This window comes from Geotrypetes seraphini, chromosome 6 (genome assembly GCF_902459505.1).
Source record: "Geotrypetes seraphini chromosome 6, aGeoSer1.1, whole genome shotgun sequence".
In the NCBI taxonomy this organism is placed as follows: domain Eukaryota; kingdom Metazoa; phylum Chordata; class Amphibia; order Gymnophiona; family Dermophiidae; genus Geotrypetes; species Geotrypetes seraphini.
This window is the reverse complement of record NC_047089.1, coordinates 163,984,582-164,007,549: the sequence shown is the minus strand read 5'-3', so window position 1 is coordinate 164,007,549 and position 22,968 is coordinate 163,984,582. Positions and strand designations below refer to the sequence as shown.

Below are 22,968 nucleotides of genomic sequence, written 5' to 3'. Positions count from 1 at the left end.
GGGTTTGGCTCCCGTCTGTCCGGCCAACTACCAAAGGTACGGGGAAGGGGGGTGGGGGTGTCGTGGGGTCGGCCAGGGGGGTCGCGGGTCGGCTGGGGGGGCGGTCGGAGGTTCTTGGGGGGGGGGGGCGGTCGTTTGGAGGGAGGGGGGTTTGCGTCGAGGGCAGGAGGGCCTGGGATCCCTCCTGCCCGTAATGTAGTGCGGGGTGGGGGTAGGGGGTCGCCGTAGCCAGGAGGGTTTGGGCTCCCTCCTGGCCCGATATTGTCGGGGAGTTGGGGAGTCGGCCGGGCAAGAGGGCTTGGGCTCCCTCTTGCTCCGATCGTGGATGCAGGTGCGGGTGGGACCGCGTGCGAGCGATCGTTCGGGGTGGGGGTGCGAGCGGTCCTGCTGGGGGGGTGAATCGGGCATCGGGCGGGGTGGGAACTATGTAAAAAAAATTTTGTATACCGCGCTCATGCGTATAACGCGCGAGGGGTATGCGCGGTAGGTAAAAACGCGTATAACGCGCGCGTTATATGCGTGAAAATACGGTAGATGAGCCATTTGGCCTTTATCTGTCATCATGTTTCTATGTTTAAATCTACAAAATCCTGAGTGGAGTAGAACGGGTATAAGTGGATCGATTTTTCATCCTGTGAAAAATAACAAAGACTAGGGGAAACTCGAAGTTACAGGGAAATACTTTTAAAACCAATAGGAGGAAATATTTTTTCACTCAGAGAATATTTAAGCTCTGGAATGCATTGCCAGAGGTTGTGGTAAGAGCGGATAGTATGGTTGGTTTTAAGAAGGGTTTGGACAATTTCATGGAAAAAAAATCCATAATCTGCTATTGAGAAAGACATGGGGCAAGTTACTACTTGCCCTGGATCGGTAGCATGGAATGTTGCTACTCTTTGGGGTTTAGCCAAGTTCTAGTGACCTGTATTGGCCACCGTAAGAACAGGCTAGTGTGCTGGATGGACAAGTAAGGCTATTCTTATATTCTTAAACATTTTCCCTTCCTCCATTTGCAAACTCATGGATGTCTATTTGAGGGCTGGGGTCCAGATTCTCAAAACTTTAACACAGTCACTAAACTGATTTTCGATGGTTTAGCCCAGTGGTCTCAAACTCAAACCCTTTGCAGGGCCACATTTTGGATTTGTGGGTACTTGGAGGGCCTCTGAAAAAATAGTTCATGTGTTATTAAAGAATTGACAATTTTGCATGAGGTAAAACTCTTTATAATTTATAAATCTTTCCTTTTGGCTAAGTCTTAATAATAATATTGTCATTTATAACTAAAGAGACATATGATCAAGAAACTGTTTTATTTTACTTTTGTGATTATGATAGACATACTGAGGGCCTCAAAATAGTACCTGGCGGGCCGCATGTGGCCCCCAGGCCGCGTGTTTGAGACCACTGGTTTAGCCTGCACTCATTTTAGCGGCGGACTATCAAAACAGCTTATCTCGATCTTTAGCAAGCTTTTTAGCAGTCTCCGACACTGCCATGCAAATGGGCTCTTCAATATTGAAATGAGCACTCCGGTGGATTCTTCAAAATTGCCGAGCCGTTCTTCAAGGGCAGTGTCAGCTTCAGGCGACAAAAATCAGTGACTGGTACAGGGGTGTTGTACAGCGATAGTACTGATAAAAAGTGCATCTTGTGGTATGTGTTCTGACTGCATTATAGCCCCCTTTCACAGTGGAAGAGATGCTGTCTCTTCCACCACCAACCGCCACCTCCAACCCCCACCCAACTAACCCCCCCCCCCCCCCACTCCTCTCGACAGCGGGAGAGATGCCCAATCTCTCCCAACCAACTGACACTCCCCACCTCCCTTTGGCAGCAGGAGAGTTGCCCATGCTCTCCCACCGCCATGGAACACCCTCCCCATGCCTCCAAAGACCCTCTCCCCCACCCCATCTTATTTTCAGATGACTGGCCAGAGACATTCTAGGAGACCGGATGTCAAGAGAGTCCTCATGCGAATCAATTAAGAAACTTCTAGAATTGGAGCACCGTTCAATGATAACATTTCTCACCAAAGAAAGAAAAAAGCCAAAGGAGATTCATGAATGCATGACTGTAGTTTATGGTGAGTCTGTCCCACCATCCTACAAAGTAAAATTTTGGAACAAGCAGTTTAAGTGGGGTCCAGAGCCCATTGAAGTTGACCCTTGCACTGCATGCAAATTATAAAGTTCAGGTAGTCTTTTTCAAAAGTGCAATAAAATGACCAGACAACAAAAAGGTAGAAAAAATAATTTCATTTTCTATTTTGTGATTACAATATGTCAGAATTGAAATGTTTATTCTGCAGGTGCTAGTGCTAGACATGGCCAGAAATTTGGGAAGGGGCCCTAAAGCCACCTTCAGCTTCCAGCAGGCTTAGGGCTCTCTCAGGCTGGGGACAGTTGCACTCCCCTGACACTATCTCTGGCATGTGTGATCTTTATATTTCGCACAGTATAGGAGGAAATGAATCTTTCTTTGGTGTTGTACTACATAGAAGGTGTGGCTTCTTAGGATATTATGTTTATCATTTTTGGTCAGCTATTACGTATTTGGCATTTGTGTTCTGTGTGTGTGATCGAGGTATCTAATATAATAAAACGGTAAGCCGCGCATGCACACTTCCTATGCGTGCGCCGGTTTTCCGTGAGCTGTAGCGACCCATAGGAAGTGCGCATGCGCGGCTTACGGTCTGTCCTCACGCGAGGCAAGACAAGTGCGCATGCGCGCCCTTCCCTGCTCTCCACCTGCGGAGCGGCGGCTGCCGACTGCTAGCACCCCCTGCCCTCTCCGTCGCCTCCCGGCTCCAGCGGCGTAGGCAGCACTATAAACACGCTGCTTCGCGCCCTTCTCTGCTGATTTCCTCTGCCACGTCTCTGATGACATCATCGGGAGACAGACGCGACAGAGTAAATCGCCAGTAGAAGGCCGCGAAGCAGCGTGTTTATAGTGCTGCCTACGCCGCTGGAGCCCCGAGGTTTGTAGGCGGTGGGAGGGTCAGGAGCAGGCCAGATCGACAACGGCAGTAAAAGAAGGGGGAGGGGACGAACGGAGCAGGGAAGAGAAGGTAAGAGAAGGGAAAGGGGGAGTGGGGGAAAATGCTGCTACTGCTTCTACACAGGAAAGGGGGGAGATAGGAGGGAAATGCTGTTGCTGCTGCATAGGGAAGTGGGATGGAAATGCTGCTGCACAGGGAAATGGGGAAAAATGACAGACAGACAGCGGGAGGGAGGGAGACAGAAAGACATAGGGGTAGGGAGAGGGACAGAAAGACAGACAGAGAAAGGAGGCCAGAGAGAGAGAGTCAGTGGGAGAGGGAAAGGGGGCTGCTTTGGGGGGGAGGTGTGTGCTTGGGGCAAACAGCTTTGCTCTGGGGGAGAAGACAGAAGGGGCCATGGAGACACAGGAGAGGGAAAGGGGGCTGCTTTTGGGGGAGGGGTAGTGTCTGGGGGGGAGACAGAAGGGGCCATGGAGAGATAGGGAAAGGGGGCTGCTTTGGGGGAGAGGTGTGCTGGGGACAGACAGCTTTGCTCTGGGGGGGGGAAGACAGAAGAGGGACATGGAAAGACATTTGGGGGGGAGGTGTGGTGCTGGGGGCAGACAGCTTCGCTCGGGGGGGGGAGGGGGGAGACAGAAGGATACAGACAGCGGCCAAGGAGAGAGAGATAAAGAAACACAGACAGACAGACACATCTATTCTAGCACCCGTTAATGTAACGGGCTTAAAGACTAGTTCTGTTATAATTAATTTTCTATGCAGCATTCTATAGTCATTTGGTTTGTTTGGTTTTCCCGATAGTGGAGGGGATATTTGTGAAGGGAGACAGGTTTTGTTGATCCTCGTTCTGTACTGTACTTGTGATTTATAAAATGACAGTTGTACAGAATTTGTTTATTTTTATACTTTAATAAAATGATTTAAATATAAAATCATTACTGAGGCTTATGCAGATGGAATCAGACTGAGTTTGCGGGGGATGTGGCAGGGAAGGAGAAAGGGACAAACTTTGTCCCTGTGTCATTCTCTACCCATGACATATGGAAGGCTCTATAGGAAATTAAAAGATGGTAAACGAGTGTGTGAAGGAGGGTTCGATAAATGAAATAGTTACAGATCTGTACAGGACAAAAAATTTCTAGACTTTTCATTTCATTCCACTCATCAACTTAAAATGCCATTAATTCATAGTCTAATGCATGTCATTATCAATCTGGGAGCTACTGTTTCCACTTACTGATAACTACCCCAGCCTCAGGGAGGAGCCATGAAAATAATTCTGCCTGTCTCCTGAATTCAAATCCTAACCCCCACTCACTTGGAAAGTACGCATGCCTGAGAAACTCACTTGTCCTGTTTGTCTGTTTGATTACATTGTAAGCTCTACTGAGCAGGGAGTGTCTCTTATATAATTTAATGTACAGCACTATGTATGTCTAGCAGCACAATATAAAATGATAAGTAGTAGCATGCCATAAATATAGTGCATGCCAAACTGATGTACACAAGTAACAATCTGAAAATTCCTAAAAATATATCCCACCAGGAGGTGAACACTTCAAACACATGACATGTTTAAGAGTGTAACCACCGCAAGCACTGCCATCAATCCTTTCAATGTATTTTATATTCAAAATTTCCAATATCACACGAGGCACAGGTTGAAGATCAATATTAATCCTGTACCTCTTTCAAACTGCAAATGTATGAAAAAGTTAAAAAAAAAAAAAAAAAAGAGATACCTCAGACAACTTTACTTCACCAAATCATTAATCATTAATTCATGTTTCAAGATAGAAATTTTGTTGCAGTTTTAGTAGATACAAAAACTTTCAAAGTGGTCAAAAGCATGTTATCTTTACGTTTAGCTTTCACTAAACAATATGGCACATGTGTATATTGTCTTTTAGGTCACCAGATTACAGACAATCAATCAACTGCCAGAATTGTATTAGTGAAGCAAACAAGAGTTGTTAGAATCGTATTAGTGCCACCCGTTCCATTTTTGCATTCAAACCAAATGGAGATACAGAGATACAAAGAAAAATGCAAAATCGTTCTCTACAGTTCAGTTGTCATCCTTATCTCCTTGCCAGCCCATCTGAATGCAACCTACAATTCTCCATCAGCTAACTGTATTAGCATGTTTCTTATCCTGTCAATATGATACTAGAAGTGTTGGAAAAAAAGAGCCTTGGTATCAAGTGAAGTCCGATTGCACTCTTACGATCAGCTATCAGATGAGATAAGCTGAAAAGGATCGAGGTATGCAGAGCAGAAATGGCCAAAGGAAATTCCTCTTACCTGCGGTCAAGGCAGGAGTGGTGGTGTGACCTGCTAGTCAAACATAGGAAACAGCAGAGCTGCCTAGAGATGGCCAACCTCAGCACAGAAAGTAGAGCAACAGGGCCCTTTTTGGAAAAGTCAAGAGGGCTTGTCATTGACTGGCTAGAGGAAAACAGATAAGTTAGAGAAAAAAAGATGGTCTACAGTTAGGCAACTAAAAAAACATTTTTGAACTTTCATCAATCAGTACTGGATGTCTCACATGCTTCCAATTTCAATATATTGATGGCATGGGCGAAGTGACAAGAACATGAAGAACCTCATCTATGCCACATGTATATGTAGACTTCAAAAGACCACAACCACAAGTGATTGGGGGGGGGGAAGTTTAACAAAGAAGAGCCTCTATAAACAGACCTATGATAATATTACACTACCCCCAGAATTATCTTGGTTTGCAAATTTATCAGAGGGCCCTTCGGGTCCAGAAGGATACTACGGCTGCATAGTGAGAGACATTAACGAGCAGAAAGGAGGTATAAACACCCCATACAAGACGTTGCTGATGCCTCTCTTATCGTGTTCAGTTTTGGAGGCTATCTACTAAGGATATAAAGAGACTGAAGACAGTATAGAGGAAAGCGACCAGGATGGGAAGAGGACTCCATTAGAAGCCATATGAGCAGAGACTGGAACAAGGTTTCTCAACCCATTCTTCAGGGCACACTCAGTCAGTCAGGTTTTCAGGATGCTCACAATGGAGGCAGTGAAAGCGAATCTTTCGCATGCATAGTCAGTCATTGAGGATATCCTGAAAAGCTGACTAGTTAGGTGTGTCCCACTGTTCTGGAGCTAGAGAGAGAGAACAGGGCAAAAAATAAAAAAAGAGTCAAAAACATCAAAAAATATTTTTTTTCTTGGAAAGGGTGGTGGATGTCTTTAATGCCCTCTCAAAAGAGGTGGCAGAAGCAAAAATGGTGCAAAAATTCAAAAGAGAGAGAGAGATGCACAGTGAATTGTTACTTCTCATGGTTCTCTTTATTTTTCCACCTCACAATTATGGAGGTCTTTAAAATTAGGGTGCAATATAAATTACTTGCTTGCTTTCTCTGTCTTCTTTTTTATCGCTGCTTTATATACAAGGTTCAAGAAGGGATTAGATAATTTCCTGTAGGAAAAGGGGATAAAAGGGTATAGATAGAGGATTACTATACATGCCCTGGACCTAATGGGCCGCTGCATGAGTGGACTGCTGGACACGATGGACCTCTGGTCTGACCCAGACGCACTTCTTATGTTCTTATGTACACTTGTACCTTATTTTTTTTATCAAGTATTCTTTATATTTGGAATTACATAACAATGAAAAGTAAGGTTCAGATGTTCCCTGATGTAAGATTCAGATGTTCCCTGTTGTGGCAAGATCGACCCAACTCAGAAGGAAGAGCTTTTTAGGGAAGGGGTAAAACGCGGACCTCACAGACCCGACGGACCTTGCGGATCTAAAACCGCACATCCTTAAAAATCTGAGGTCCACGCCACTTGTAGTGTCTGGCTCTGACAGACCTCGATGACAATTTAGCGCTGACGGATCAGTCTCAGTATAGGGAGGGAAAAGTTTTAGGATCCGTCAGCGCTAAAATGTCATCGAGGTCTGTCAGAGCCAGAGACTAGTGCTGGAGCGGCTCTAAAACGAATCCTTTAAACCGGTTTCCTGCAGCCCCAGTAAATTAAAAAATCTGAGGTCCACGGCTCTGACAGACCTCTATGACATTTTAGCGCTGACAGATCCTAATACTTTTCCCTCCCTATGCTGACATGGATCCGTCAGCGCTAAATTGTCATCGAGGTCTGTCAGAGCCAGAAACTATAAGTGGTGCGGACCTCAGATTTTTAAGGACGTACAGTTTTAGATCCGTCAGGTCCGTGATGTCCGCGTTTTACCCCCTTCCCGGCTTTTTAGCCTTGAAACCTCGAGTTGTGGAACTGGGTGCCACATTTTTTCTGAAGTTTCCTTGCAAGTGTTTGGTGACTTTTCAAAGTACAGATTATATTTTTTGGGGATTCCGGCTCAGTCGATACAATTTCTTGATCAAAAATAATGGGGAATTATATATTTTGTTGGTTGAGATAGCTATTTTCAAATTGAGGAGCTTGATTTGAAAAAGATGCTTATATAGAAGGAAGATGTGTTCTTCCTTTAATTCTCCTTTGAAATAGATTTCTGTTATTAAATAGTGCACCTCTTCTTTTAATGACGGCTAGATGGAATTTCTAATTTTGTAATGATAATAATTATGTAAAATGATTTATGTTTCCATCTCCTGTTATGTTTCTTTGTAAATATTATTTGAAATTTCAAAATTAAAAAAACCCACAAAAACAATGAAAAGTAATGAAGAATATGCACAGTGAATCTCTAAAATGCAAGAAGATTTAAACCAAGCACAGAGAAGAGCACTTACAACTTTTGAATGTCTAAGAAATCATGGTACAGCCACAAGAACGTTCCCAGGCAGGCTCAAATGGACCACATTGGTCTCTCTGACATCATTTACTACGTTACAACGTGAATAACCCTCCACCTGCAAAAAAATAAAACCAAACTGATCCCACCATAAGCAGAGAAAACATTTGACAGAGTTTTGTGCTCTCTACAGAAACAAAGCCATTTTTATGTGCTTATACTAAGGCACACTAACCGATTAGCGCGCGCTAAACCCTAACGCATGCATGTTAGTCTATGGATGCGTTAGCGCACCTTAGTAAAAGAGGGGTAAAAGTTACCATAAAGAGCTTGGCACATTTTTAAAAGATGGCTGAGGGGAGAATAGAAAAAGGATGGAGTCGGTCCAGACGAAGGCTGCTAAAATGGCGCATGGTCTTCGTAATAAGGCGTTTGGGGACAGACTTAAAGATCTCAATATGTACACTTTAGAGGAAAGGCGGGAGAAAGGAGATATGATAGAGACATTTAAATATGTACATGGCATAAATGCGCACGAGTCGAGTCTCTTTCAATTGAAAGGAAGCACTGTTAAGAGGCGATAGGCTCCAGAGCAATCTAAGAAAATACTTTTTTATAGAAAGGGTGGTAGATGCGTAGAACAGTTTCCCGGAAGTGGATGAAGCTAAAGCCTCAGCACCCTGGGGTTGCACGGGAACAGGGATCATGGGGGTCCCATGGGAATCCCCCCGTTACCCACGGGACTCCCACGGGGACCCCCCTCTGGCCAACGGGACTCCCACGGGGATGGAAGGCTTTGGAAACAGGGTTCATCCATATAATATAATGGACACGTCAGCCTTAGTAAAAGAGGGGGGTTTATAAGTTAATTACCTGAACAGAAAACAAAAAAAGGGTTCCACCATAGAGATTCCACAAGGAAAACAGCAAAAGAAACTGTGGAATTGATGATCTTTCAGAAGTAATTGCTGCTTTTTATGGGGATGGAGGTAATTCCTTGCGGGGACGGGCGAGGACAGAGAGGATCCTGGCAGGGATGGGTGGGATTTCTGTCCCCGCGCAACTCTCTAGTTGTGGGTTCAAACCCACGCTGCTCCTTGTGACCCTAGGCAAGTCACTTAATCCTCCACTGTTAAACTTTAGATAAGACTGTGAGCCCACTGCGACAGAGAGGGAAAATGCTTGCAGTATGTAAACCACTTTGAATGTGGTTGTAAAACTACAAAAAGGCGGTATACACATCCCAATACCTTTCCCTCTCTCCTTAACAGTATAGATGCCAATATCCTTAAACACTACCATATAGGGCACCTCTGAAAAATGCATTAAAGAAAAGGGAAGTGGCGGGGGAGGGGGACTTAGTTATTTTATTTCTTTTAGCACCTTTTTGAAGGAATTCACTCAAGAATAGAATGCAGCAAGAATAAGTCAAATATAAGCAACAAAGAATTATAGCAGTGGAAATATTCAAATCACACAAAGGGCTCCTTTTACTACAGCTGCGTTAGCGTTTTTAGCGCACACAGCAGATTGGCGCGCTACGCGGCTAGAACTAACGCCAGCTCAATGCTGGCATTAGCGTCTAGCGCGCGTGGAAATTTAGCGCACGCTATTCCGCGCGTTAATGCCCTAACGCAGCTTAGTAAAAGGAGCCCAAAGTATGTTACATTACAATGGCGAAAAAAACTAATAAATCTATAGGGAAACACAGCTGTATAAATTAGCCACACACAGGGAAAAAAAAAAAGAGACAAAAACACACTGCTGGAAAGCTTTGCAGGAAATCTTAATCATCCATTCCAAAAGAGACAAAAGTTAGAAAAAATTATAAATACAAAAAAGTAGAGAAAAACAAACCTCATACACAGACAGCCGGGACTACACTTTACCCTAAGCTGTTTTTATCATCACTGGCTTGCAAAAAAAACTCCACATATAAATATCTTTCATCAGTCTCTCATTCTTTAAGTAAACTTTTCATTTATCTTCACCAGAGGGATGATAATTTACAATTACAATGGCAACATAATACACATAAAACATTTAATAGACAGCATAGGACAGTGTATCGCAAACTGTGTGCCATTAGAGGCCGGGGAGAAGAGGCACATCCTGTAGTCAGCCAGTGCCTCTCCTCCTCTCCATGCTTTTTCTTTTTCCACCCCCCCCCCTCCCCCGGGCATCTCAGGGCCCCATCTGAAGGGCATCCACGCATGTGCAGATGACGAAATGACATCACGCGTGTGCGTGATGTCATCACGTCGATGGCCACACACTTCCTGATGTCCTCGAGCTACAGCCCCCAATTTAGTGTTTCGCAAACTTTGCGAGACACTGGCATAGGATATGAGTCAAGATGAAACAGAAAAATAAGACAGAACAACAAAAGAAAGAAAGTAAAGAGTCTAATTTAAAGAAAGTTGCACATGAGGTCAGACAGGTGCTCAAATATTATCTTAGGGTAGAAGTCTACAAAATCCTGAGTGGAGTAGAACGGGTACAAGTGGATCGATTTTTCACTCCGTCAAAAATTACAAAGATTAGGGGACACTGCATGAAGTTACAGGGAAATACTTTTAAAACCAATAAGAGGAAATTTTTTTTCACTCAAAGAATAGTTAAGCTCTGGAAAGCAGAGGTTGTGGTATGAGTGGATAGCGTAGCTGGTTTTAAGAAAGGTATGGACAAGTTCCTGGAAGAAAAGTCCATAATCTGCTATTGAGAAAAACATGGGGGAAGCCACTGCTTGCCCTGGATCGGTAGCATGGAATATTGCTACACCTTGGGTTTTGGCCAGGTACTAGTGACCTGGATTAGCCACCGTGAGAATGGGCTACTGGGCTTGATGGACCATTGGTCTGACCCAGTAAAGCTATTCTTATGTTCTTTAAGTGGATAAACAAGTCCTGCTATAATATCTGCAGCCTCAGTCACTCCTTATGTGTGTATGAATAGCAAGTTCTAGGCTGGTCTTCAATACAGCCATTTCACAAACTAGCATAATGGGATATCTACATAAATAGTATTTTTCTGGCTGATATCCTCAAATTACAAAGCTGACTTTTGGCAATTCAGCTTTCATCATTCACAGCTCTGGGTTCCATGACACCACATTTTAAGTAAGTCAATCCAGAGATGTTCATTTTGAGGGGGGCTAAGCTTGCGGGGACAGAAGAGATTCCTCATGGGCTCAGGCGGGATACTAGTAGGGACAGGCAGGATTTCTGTCCCCGCGCAATTCGCTACTCTGACGTCACTTTCTAGTCGTGGAACCCAGAAGTAACGTCAGAGAGGGGCGCTGGGGCTATGCTCTTGCCAGCAATAAGCTAGAGGTACAGTTGGGGGAGGGGCAAGTGAAAGTGCATGCGCAGCGGGGGAGGAGTGGTGCCAGCACCACCAAGACAGCACACAGGGTAGTTCGCACTTCGCACCCCCCCCCTTACTATGCCACTGTCCACACATGCACCTTGATGAATTCCTGGCTTAGTCAGTTTGTAATAAGCTCGTTCCTTTTCTGATCTTTAGCTTGTATTTCCTTTTTGATGTGAAATATACAAGACCTTTGCCCTAGAGTAGATGTTTGTTCAGGAGAGGGTATAACTAGCAGTAATGATTGAAGGAGAAAGATACCTAGAGCCCATACAAGGTCAGATTAAGGGGCCCTTTTACTAAAGTTTAGCACATGTGATAAGAATTCAGATATATTTGTGAGAATTGAATGGTTTATATATTATACTCCCAATATTTTGAGTAAATGCTATGAAACCCATAACTATAAAATATCTTAACATTTATCACACACTAAGCTTTAATAAAAAGGCCAGGACAAAGCCAGAATTAAGTCATACAGTCAGTAAAACGTGGCCACAGGTACCTAGCAAGGAAAAGAAGCCAGTGGCATAGTAAAGGGAGGGGAGACCACCCCGGATGTGTCTTGGTGGGGGAGCTCTCCGCCTCCCCCCGCCCACACACACACACTATACTCGTGCTCTCCCTTCCCTGCCCCCTACCTCTTTAAAATCTTCGCCAGCGCGAGCAATTACTCTAGCCTGGCTCCCTCTGAAATCACTTCCGGGTGACGGGGTCAGGAAGTGACATCAAAGAGAAAGCTAGCGCAAGCAGTAGGCCAGAGAAGCTGCTCGCGCTGGCAAAGATTTAAAAGGGTACAGGAGTGGGAAGGGCAAGTGTGGCATGGGGGCACAGGAGCAAGGGGTGTGGCGGAGCGGAGGGCACCATCACCCCAGGTGTCTCCTACCTTCACTATGCCACTGAAAGAAGCACTTGGATTCTTCACTTCCATTGGGTTTAGCACCCCAATCATTTTGAAAAGTTGGCTCCTATACTACCAGTATGTTTCATGTTCGGGCCACTCTCTCTCCCTATTGTTGCTCTACCTTCACTGGCTCCCTAGCCGTCTTTGTACACAGTTCAAACTCCTACTACTAACCTACAAATAGTGGCGTAGTAATGGGGGGTGGGGGGAAACACCCCGGGTGCCATTTTGGTGGGGGCGCCAGCACCTCTCCACCTCCCTTTTCCGCCCACCTCTTTAAAATCTTCACCAGCACAAGCAACTACTCTAGCCTGTTGCTCACGCCAGCCTGGCTCCCTCTGAAATCACTTCCGGGTTGCGGGGCCAGGAAGTGACATCAGAGGGAAAGCCAGCAAAAGCAGCAGGCCGCAGAAACTGCTTGCGCTGGCGAAGATATAAAGAGGTACGGGGGCAGGAAGGAAAGGTGCAAGGGGGGGGACAGCAAGGGGGTGGAGAGGAGGAGGGATACGGAGAGGAGGGCCCCACTTACCCTCACTATGCCACTGCCTACAAGTGTGTTCATTCTTCAGCCCTTCAGTATCTCTCCATTCCTCAGATAAACTGCTTTTATCTGCACTCTTCTCCTCCACTGCCAATTTATATCTTCCTTCCTTTCATCTACCTGAAATAAACTACCTGGGATCGTTCATGACACCCCTTCCCTCACCTTCATTAAAAGTAGACTGAAAACCCACCTTTTTGATATAGCCTTCAATCCATAACCTTACTCCCTACTGCTCCCCACTCTAGCCAGCTGATTAATCATCCCCCCTTAACAGTAGCATAGTAAGGGGGGGGGTCTGCCCCAGGCGCCATCATAGTGGGGGCGCCAGCATACGTCCTCCTCTGCCCCCCACTGCTTCCTACTCCTCTCCCTGCTGCGCAGGTGCCTTCACTTCCCCCCCCCCCCATACCTCTAGCTCTTCGCTGCCGCAAGCAGCAACTCCTACCTGCTGCTCGTGCCAGCGTCAGCTCACCCTATGATGCCACTTCAGGGCCTGCACCTAGGAAGTGATGTCAGAGGGAGAGCCAATGCCAGCAGCAAGTTGTTGATGCTGCTTGCGCCGGAAGAGTTAAAAAGGTACTGTAGATGGGAAGGGAAAGGGTGCAGGGGGGCCACTGCCCCGAGCATCTCTCACCCTCACTACGCCACTGCCCCCTATCTGTATCCCCCACCCTGGCATCCTGTTGGTCTTTCTTTTCTGTTTAGATCAGGGGTGTCAAAGTCCCTCCTCGAGGGCCGCAATCCAGTCGGGTTTGCAGGATTTCCCCAATGAATATGCATGAGATCTATTAGCATACAATGAAAACAGTGCATGCAAATAGACCTCATGCATATTCATTGGGGAAATCCTGAAAACCCAACTGGATTGCGGCCCTCAAGGAGGGACTTTGAGACTCCTGTAGTAGTGATACCTCCTACTCAAAGACTTGGATCAAGAAAAACCCCAAGAAGAGAATTTCGTTTTTTTAATTTCAAACCGATTATTTAAATTAAAACAATTAATAAACGTCTATTTTTTTCCAGGCTTTTTTTTTTTAATCCTGGTGCCAGCTGGCAGCCTAAACCTTAGAAACAGAATTGCCCAAACGGAGGCTCCACGTTTTCCAGCCAAAAAAGAATTGCCAAGAGAGTTTTGCGTTTGTTACCCTCGCAGTCTAATAAAGGCAGCTTCCTCTTTCCAGCTTGTGATCGCAGCTCGCGTGAGCCAGCGCCTGCTCCGTAGAGCTTACAGCGGGGGGTCGCTTTACCTGCTGTGTCCCAGATGGAGATGCTGTGCGGCCCCCATTGCTTGAGGTAGAAGGCGCCCCCCACCGTGCTCACAGTCTCGTGGAACTTCTTCTCCACGTAGCGATGCAGGAGCGACGTCTTGCCCACATTCATGTCCCCCAGCAGCACCACCTTCACATCGGGCTTCTTCAGCATACTGCTCGCTGCAGGAGAGTCGGGGGGATCAGCCGCAGCTTTCGCCCCGAGCCGGGGCCCGGGATTCGGACATTGAGGAGGTGGGGGGGGGGGGGTTGCGCTCTGCGGCGTCCGGTGGGAGGAGGGATGCCGTCCGGCTGAGACACCCTCCGCCCACAGTAGCTACAAACTGCTACTCCGCTGACTTTTCATTAAGAAGGGGGGAAGACGGAAGAGGAAGCGTGATCCGGGCTCTGGATCCGCCTGCTCCCCCCCCCCCCCCCCCGAGCTGGTATTTTCCATGCCAGAAGTTTCAGAGCTGGCAGCTAAGGGCGATCTTGAAAGCTGCTACAGGAGGCGGAGATGGGAAGGGGTAAAACGCGGACCTCACGGATCTTAACTGCACGTCCTTAAAAATCTGAGGTCCGTGCCACTTTTAGTCTCAGCATAGGTCAGGGCTGCCCAAGTCCGGTCCTCGAGATATCCACAATGAATATGCATGAGAGAGATTTGCTTGCACTGCCTTCTTGGTATGCAAATCTCTCTCATGCATATTCATTGTGGATATCCTGAAAACCTGGCCTGCCAGTAGATCTCGAGGACCGGACTTGGGCAGCCCTGGCATGGGTTATGATGAGTCTGACAGATCTCTATGACAATTTAGCTCTGGCAGATCCTAATGCTTTTCCCTCCCTATGCTGAGACTAAAAGTGGCAAAACTTTTAATCTCAGTGTAGGGAGGGAAAAGGATCTGTCAGAGCTAACGTGTCATAGAGCAGTGGTTCCCAACCCTCTCCTGGAGGACCACCAGGCCAGTCGGGTTTTCAGGCTAGCCCTAATGAATATGCATGAGAGAGATTTGCATATAATGGAAGTGACAGGCATGCAAATCTGCTCCATTCATATTCATTAGGGCTATCCCAAAAAACCCAATTGGCCTGGTGGTCCTCCAGGACAGGGTTGGGAACCACTGTCATAGAGGTCTGTCAGAGCCATAACCTATGTTGAGACTAATAGTGGCACGGACTTCAAATTTTTAAGGAAGTGCAATTAAGATCCGTGACGTCCCCATTTTACCCCGGAGGAGATCATTTCCGCCACAGTAGGGTACAGACTTGGAAAGCAGTGGGTGTTGCCTAAAGTGGGCTAGTCGGGGCTGAAAACCACTAAGCAAGCCTAGGCCAGTGTTAGGCAATTCCAGTCTGCGAGAGCCGGAGCCAGGTCAGGTTTTCAGGATATCCACAATAAATATGCATGAGATACATTTGCATCTCAAGGAGGCAAATCCATCTCATACATATTCATTGTGAATATCCTGAAAACCTGACCTGACTCCAGCTCTCGAGGACCGGAATTCCCTACCTCTGGCCTATGCGATTGCTTCAGAAAGCAGTTTGTAGTAGACAGCAAAAATGAGGTGCACTCAAAGAAGTAAAACAGTAACTTTTGACAACCTTCAATGCCTACTTGTAAAAGTAAAACAATAAGTTTGATATTTGAAAGCATGGTGTCCCATTATGTTTTTATAGAATTGTTGTGCCGTGATGTTTGTACAGTTTACATGTTCACATATTTAATCTCTGGTACAAGATAATTAAAATCACAGATCCAAAATGTTGAAATTCGTTATCCATTTTCACATCATAGTCCAAAAGCAGTTACATGTTTGAACTTCTGTAACCTTCTGTTTGGACTGTTATATTCCAAAATTGTTGTAATAGAATTTATGAAAGTCCTCATTTTTTATTTTTTTTTTCCTGGCAATTTTAGTGATGTTTTCCTAAAGACAGTTCACAGGTTATAATCTCTGTTTCCACCCCCTGTACTCGCACTTTCCCTAGTCCCAGTACTGTAGCTATGGTCCACCTACCGACAGCACCATACTACCCTCTTGATATCTGCCCTCCTATCTACAAACCATGTCTCTCCCTGGTGTACCTTACAGGCATCCCCAGCACTGTTTCATTTTTGCTCCGGACAAGGTTCCCCAGGCTTCCCTCTGAAGCATCCCACCCTCCCTGATGTCACTTCCTATTCCTGTCCAGTAGGAGGCGACAGAGGGAAGCCCGAAGGGGAGGCAGCGATGGCAACAGAAATGAAACACTGCTAGTGCTGGGGTCCAGCCCAGGGCAGAAATTAAACAGGAGGCCCTGCCCCTCCCCCCTCTTAATTTTCCCACTTGCCATTATTACCACACATAAAACAACTTTAAATGAGATGACTTCTTCACACACAAAACAAAGACAATCTTTCACCAAAAAAAGAACAAGGAATTGCAAATAGAAATATGAAGACCAAAACTGATTTGGGAACTCCAAGAAATTAAACTCAGTAAGTGCTGCAACTGGAGAAATAAAACCAGAAGGGCATTTCTTTTTGTACTGAACTTAATCAGTGGCACAGTCCAGACCCCACTAAAATTAGCTACCTCCTTTACTATGGCTGGTGTGGATCCCAAAGCTCTGCCAGCTGGAGACCACCTACTCCATCCTACTCCAGTCTGGCAGCCAGCAACAGTGTTCCTCATTTGCCACCGGCTGCAGAGCTTGGAGAGATCTGGCTGCCAAACTGAAGAAAGAGGACTTCAGCTGGTGGGATAGATCAGGTATTCCATATTTATATTTGGGCAGACGGCATGGAGAAAATTTAGTGCCCATCCACTTTGGACTCAGCCCTCCCCCTCACAATCAGCTTTCTATAAAAGATATCATAATCGTCTATTGTCATTCCAAGCAGCCACCTGGGATGTCGTCTTTTGTCAGTTATTCTTTGCATCCACATCATATCAAAAGTTCAGGAAATGGTTAAAGACCTAGTTATTTAGGAAATGTCAGACTGAATTTGTACTACATTCTGTATTTGTGCCAATTTTTTTTTTGTTAAACTGCATATATCAGAAGGGCAAACAGAATGCTAGGAATGATTAAGAAGGGGATCACAAACAGATCAGAGAAGGTTATCATGCCGTTGTACTGGGCCATGGTACGCCCCCACCTGGAATACTGAATCCAGCACTGGTCGCCGTACATGAAGAAGGACATAGTACTACTCAACTGAGTCCAGAGAAGAGCGACTAAACTGGTTAAGGGCCTGGAGGAGTTGCCATACAGTGAGAGATTAGAGAAACTGGGCCTCTTCTCCCTTGAAAAGAGGAGACTGAGAGGGGACATGATCAAAACATTCAAGATAATGAAGGGAATAGACTTAGTAGATAAAGACAGCTTGTTCACCCTCTCCAAGGTAGAGAGAACAAGAGGGCACTCTCTAAAGTTAAAGGGGATAGATTTCGTACAAACGTAAGGAAGTTCTTCTTCACCCAGAGAGTGGTAGAAATCTGGAACGCTCTTCCGGAGGCTGTTATAGGGAAAAACACCCTCCAGGGATTCAAGACAAAGTTAGACAAGTTCCTGCTGAGCCAGAACATACATAGATAAGGCTAGACTCAATTAGGGCACTGGTCTTGGACATAAAGGCCGCAGCAGCAGTAATTCTTATGTTCTTATGTTATGTTATGAACAACTGAACACACTACAAAAAGACCTGCAATGCACATATCTCAAAGCTAACATATTCCACTTACGGTAAATCTATATATATAAAATCGGAGGTATGTATGTGTGTATGTATGTGTGTATGTGCCGCGATCACGCAAAAACGGCTTGACCGATTTGAACGAAACTTGGTATGCAGATCCCTCACTACCTGGGGTGATATGTTCTGGGGGTCTCGTGGCCCACCTGCACACGTGGGCGGAGCTACAAACAGAAAATCAGATTTCACCCATTCATGTCAATGGAAAAAATGTAAAAAGCTGCCATTCTCACAGTAATTCAAAAACGGCTTGACCGATTTGAACGAAACTTGGTATGCAGATCCCTCACTACTTGGGGTGATATGTTCTGGGGGTCTCGCGGCCCACCTGCACACATGGGCGGAGCTACAAACAGAAAATCAGATTTCACCCATTCATGTCAATGGAAAAAATGTAAAAAGCTGCCATTCTCACAGTAATTAAAAAACGGCTTGACCGATATATAAAATCGGATGTATGTATGTATGTTCCAGCATAACTCCGAAACTCATGGACAGATTTCAACCAAACTTGATATACATATCAATTGCTATCTGGGAACAAAATACTGTGGAGGTGGGAAGGGGATGACATGTAAAGACTCATCGAAAAAGACAGATATTGCTTTGACCAATGGTGTGAAGCTTGGGGAATGATGTCACACAGTCAGAATGATGTCACAGTCAACAGTATATAAGGAAGTGCCGCTGTGGTGTGGTGTGGTGAAGCCGAAACTGAAAATTTGTGTGATGTTATTCCTCAAGTGAATGTTCCTGAAGGGAATTTATATCCGGGCAACGCCGGGTGATCAGCTAGTTCAAAATAAAATATCTTTTAGCTATCATTGTTGTCTGGACACTTTATTTTCCATTCTAGTGTCTCTCTTCAGCTTTTCTCTGCTTTTTTTTTCCTGTCTTTGCAGTTTTTCCTGACCATTTGATATTTCTTCTTTCTCCATGTCTTCCCTCTATCTTTGCTCTATGTCTCTATCTATCCTGTCCAGCATCTCCCTACTGGGTCCTTGTTCCTTTCCTCCCTGTATTCATAATCTGTCCTCTTAGTCTCTACCTTTTCCCCTGTGATTGGTATTGTCCCTATGATCATACCCAGAATCTCTGTGCCCTTTCCTCTCCCCTCTCTCTTCCTTTCTGCCCTCACCCTGGGCTAATATCTCTCCCTCCCTGTTCCTTGCTTTCCCCTGCAATACAATGTCTCTCCCCATCTCTTCCCCTGATCCAGTCTCACTTTCCTTCTCCACTACCTCTCGATCCAGTCTCTCTTTTTCTCTCCCTCTCCAGTTCAGCAGCATCTTTCATTCTCCATCCCCCAGGTCCAGCAACACATCTCCCTCTCCCACTCCAGCAACACCTCTCATTCTCCTCCCCAGGTCCAGCAGCAATCCCTTTTTCACACCCCTCCCAGATCCAGAAGTGCCTCTACTGCTCAACTCCCCTCCTAAGTCCAGCAGCACCTTCACTCTTTTCTCCAGTTGTGGTAACACCCCCCTCCCTCACACCCTCCCCCCCCAGGGCCAGCAGCACCATTCCCTCTCATGTTCCCAAACCAACAGCATGTTCCTTCTCACTTCCCCAACCAAATCCATCAGCACCTCTCCCTCTCTTCTCCAGTTCAAGTAGCATCTCTCCCTCTCATACTGCCCCCGGTGTCAGCAGTACCCTTTCCTCTCCTGTTCCAAGGGCCTGCAGTGCAACACCTCCCCCTCTCCCAATCCAGCAGCACACTTCTCTCTCATCTCCCACTCGGGTCTAGCAGCCAACCCTATCCCCAACCGATCGCTGCCAAGCAGCCCTCCTAATTTCTGCCCTTGAACCAGCACCATCTCTCCTACTCAGTCATCTGGTAGCAGCAGCCCATCGATTCCTACAGGGAAACTTGTGACCTTTGGCTAGGCTGCGCCCTGCTTTCTCGATGCAACTTCCTATTCCTCTGAGGTGAGTGCAGCCTAACCAAAAGTCGCGAGTCTGCCTATAGGACTCAGTGGACTGCAGCTATTGGCAGCAATCAAGGATGGGATTCATGGATTGGGAACCACTGTTCTAACCTAAACTAAACTAAACCTTAGCTTATATACCGCATCTTCTCTATAACAATAGAGCTCGACATGGTTACAAAAAATTAGAAGAGAGAACAAATACAGTATGAATTTGGAATAGTATGAAGAGGAGCGGAATTTACAACTTTGAAAATAGCCTACATCAAACACTGCTGGCAGAGACACCGCAGCAACTGAAAGGAACTGCCCTGGGTCCTCAGTCTTCCCTGTGATGCATCCTGCCTACGCGAAATAGAAAGTTGCATCTGAGGAGAAGACCGAGGCCCCAGAGCAGCTCCTTTCAGCTTTCAGTCACTGAGGTATCTCTGCCAGCTGCAACTGAGGTAGGTTAGCAAGTGAGAGAAAAGCTACAGGCCATCTATGTCGGGTGTGCTGGGGAAAAGATGCCCTGGAACTGTGGGGTTCAGGGCAGCTGCCCTATTTGCCCCCCCCCCCCCCTCTAATGCCAGCCCTGACAGGGATGCCTGTAAAGTATAACAGGGAGGAACGGTGTTGTGAGATTGGAGGCCAGATGCTGGGAGTTCACGGAGTTGAGAGGAGGAGAGATGTTGGATGCAGGATAGGTGTAAAAACCTGTATATTTTTTTCATACCTCCAGAGGGACATGGGGGAAGAGCCCATCCAAAATATCGGGTATGGCTATGCCACTGGCCCTCATTTACTCTCCTCTGCTTCTGTTACCCTCATTCCTATAAATCACTTGTGTGGGACTATTTGCTGATATTCAGCACTTAATCACACAAGTTAACCAGACAGATAGGACTGTATAAAACATAGTCCTATCTGAATATCACACTTAACCACATCGGTGATAGCTGGTTATACTGGGATAATCAATGCTGGTTCCTGGACATAGCCCAGCTAAAATACACTCACCACCCCATAATTTACTAAAAAATACTATATGCCTTTATATCTTAAAAGTATATTATTTAAATATCTTAACACGTGGAGAGGCATTTTCGGTAGGAGTCTAAGTTTGACTTTGGACATTTTTCTCAAAACTTCCAAAAATTGGATAGAAAAAATGTCCATTTTTGAACCCACAAGACGTCTTATCTTTTTTTTTTTTTTTAATGACCCAGCTAGACATTTTGTACAGCTAGACGTCCATTACCGAAAATAAGTCCAAGACAGGCCATTTGCATTGAGGGACCTTTATTTTTAATGGACTTCACATTGAGAGTACCAGGTACACATCTCACCATAACCCCCATGCATTATATGGTAAGCCCTCCAAAACTCCCCCAAAACCTACTGTACTCGCTTGCTACCACCCCAATAGCCCTTATGCCTGCAGGTGTCACCTCTATGTCAATACAGTGGGTTTTGTTGGGCTCACACTCTCCACCACAAGTGTACTAGTTAGGGTGGCAAATGGGCCTGGGTCACCTTCTTTGCAGTCCACCAATCTACTCGAGAGACCTTCTTGCAGCTCTACTAGGACTGGCCATAGTAGCTGTAGCTGTCATAGAGACAGATATATACTGGGGAGGGCTTCAAAGGCTGGGAGGGTGTAGATGGGCTGGAGGGAGCTTTCATGGAGATTTCAGCAGTTGGAACCCAAGCACAGTACTGGGTAGAGCTTTGAATTCTTGCCCAGAAATAGCTAAGAAGAAAAAAATTAAATTGAATCAGGTTGGGCAGACTGGATGGACCATTTGGGTCTTTATTTGCTGTCATCTACTATGTTACTATGCAGATATTTAGGGGGTGGGAGGGGGGTCAGTGATCACTGGGGAGTGTGTGGGAGGCTATATTTTTATCTGGTCAGTTTGGGTACCTTATTGGCCCTTATTCGTTTTAAAAACAGGTCTAGCCCAAAAGGTCCAAATAGTGCCCTGGATGTTTTATAAAATGTTTGAGCGTTATAAAATATCCACCCTAATCCCGCCCAAAACATGCTTCTAACATGCCTCCTTAAGATATAGATGCACTGGAGACAAAACAGCCAGAAAGGCATCTAAAAAATCAGTTTCAAAATTGCCCACTTGGACATTTTGACTAGTAAGACGTCCAAGTGCTGGTTTATGCCATCTTTTGGATGTCTAAATTTTTGGAACATGAGCCCTAAAATTATTTTAGGATTCTGTACCTAAATCTTAGTCTAGCTGGTCTGTCCTACCAGAAGAGGGCAATTAATTATGCAATTATGAAGGAGTGGGCCGCTGGGTCCAATTTGCTGGGCTGTTGGATTGGATGATGGGTACCATGATCCAGCAGCTGAGCTTCCTATTCCACTATGAGCTCTGGCGTCATATTTTCAGCTTTTTTCTCTTTGTTCAGGTTGTGGCAGGCTACATACAACAGCAGATTTTAGCACCAATCACTGCAACCTTATGCTGCACAGAGAGAGAAGAGAAGGCACCTGGGCAAGAAGATTTTTTTTACCACTTGGGGACATCTTTACTGAGAAGGGCCAGTTAGGGACTTTTATGCAAATTTGGGGGCAATCCGTGAAAACTGGGAATGAACCTTAATATTTTGGTTTTTTTTTAATATAAATCTTTATTCATTTTCAAACTTACAATAAGTGTGACAGTAAGTTAAAACATTTTAACATTACATATATCACTTAATATTCAGCAATATTACAAATCATATAACCTTATCTCCCTCTCTTCCCACCCTTTCATAACAAATATTTTTATGTGCTATACTAAAAATTATCCCCCCCTACCCTGAATATTGAATTTATAAATTTAAGGGAAAAAATGGCATCTATTCATTACAATATTTTGTTAACGGCTCCCACACATCTAGAAATTTCCTTAAATACCCCTGCTGTGTAGCTATTACTCTTTCCATTTTATATATATGACACAGTGAGTTCCACCAAAAATTATAATTCAGTCTACTCCAGTTCTTCCAGTTACAAGTAATTTTGTTGTATGGCAACCCCTGTCATTATAAGCAAAAGCTTATTATTATTCGAAGATATCTGACTCTTTGCCCTCATTGACATGCCAAATAATATAGTATCATAGGTCAATGCCACTGGGTTTTCTAATAAACAATAATTTGGCGCCAATAAATGGACAATACAACAATAAATGGTCTAAAGTCCTTGCTTCAAGATGACAACGTCAACATCTATTTGACTTAGAGCTATCCAACTTTTGTAACCAAACAGGGGTCCATAATGCTCTATGCAACAAAAAAAACCAAGTTTGTCTCATAGATGCAGACATTGTACATTTCATTCTCCAAGTCCAAATTCGTGGCCATTGAGACGCAGTAATTTGATGCTTAATCTCAATGCTCCAAATGTCCCTCAGACCAGTCTTTGGTTTCTTCTTAATAAATCCAGCTATCAATTTATACCACTGGGCGGCCTGGTGTCCCTGGAAG

General features: G+C 45.2%; 1 protein-coding gene across 1 annotated transcript in view; it reads right to left on the bottom strand.

Annotated features, from left to right (window-relative positions):
• The window catches only part of RAB20 (RAB20, member RAS oncogene family), a 38,163-nt gene extending 23,954 nt beyond the window's left edge, over window positions 1-14,209 (bottom strand). The window contains exon 1 of the mRNA XM_033949648.1: window positions 13,819-14,209. Coding sequence (XP_033805539.1) covers window positions 13,819-13,993 — 175 coding nt within the window. The 5' untranslated portion in view covers window positions 13,994-14,209. The remainder of the gene's footprint in view (window positions 1-13,818) is intronic.
• Window positions 14,210-22,968: the final 8,759 nt, after the last annotated feature.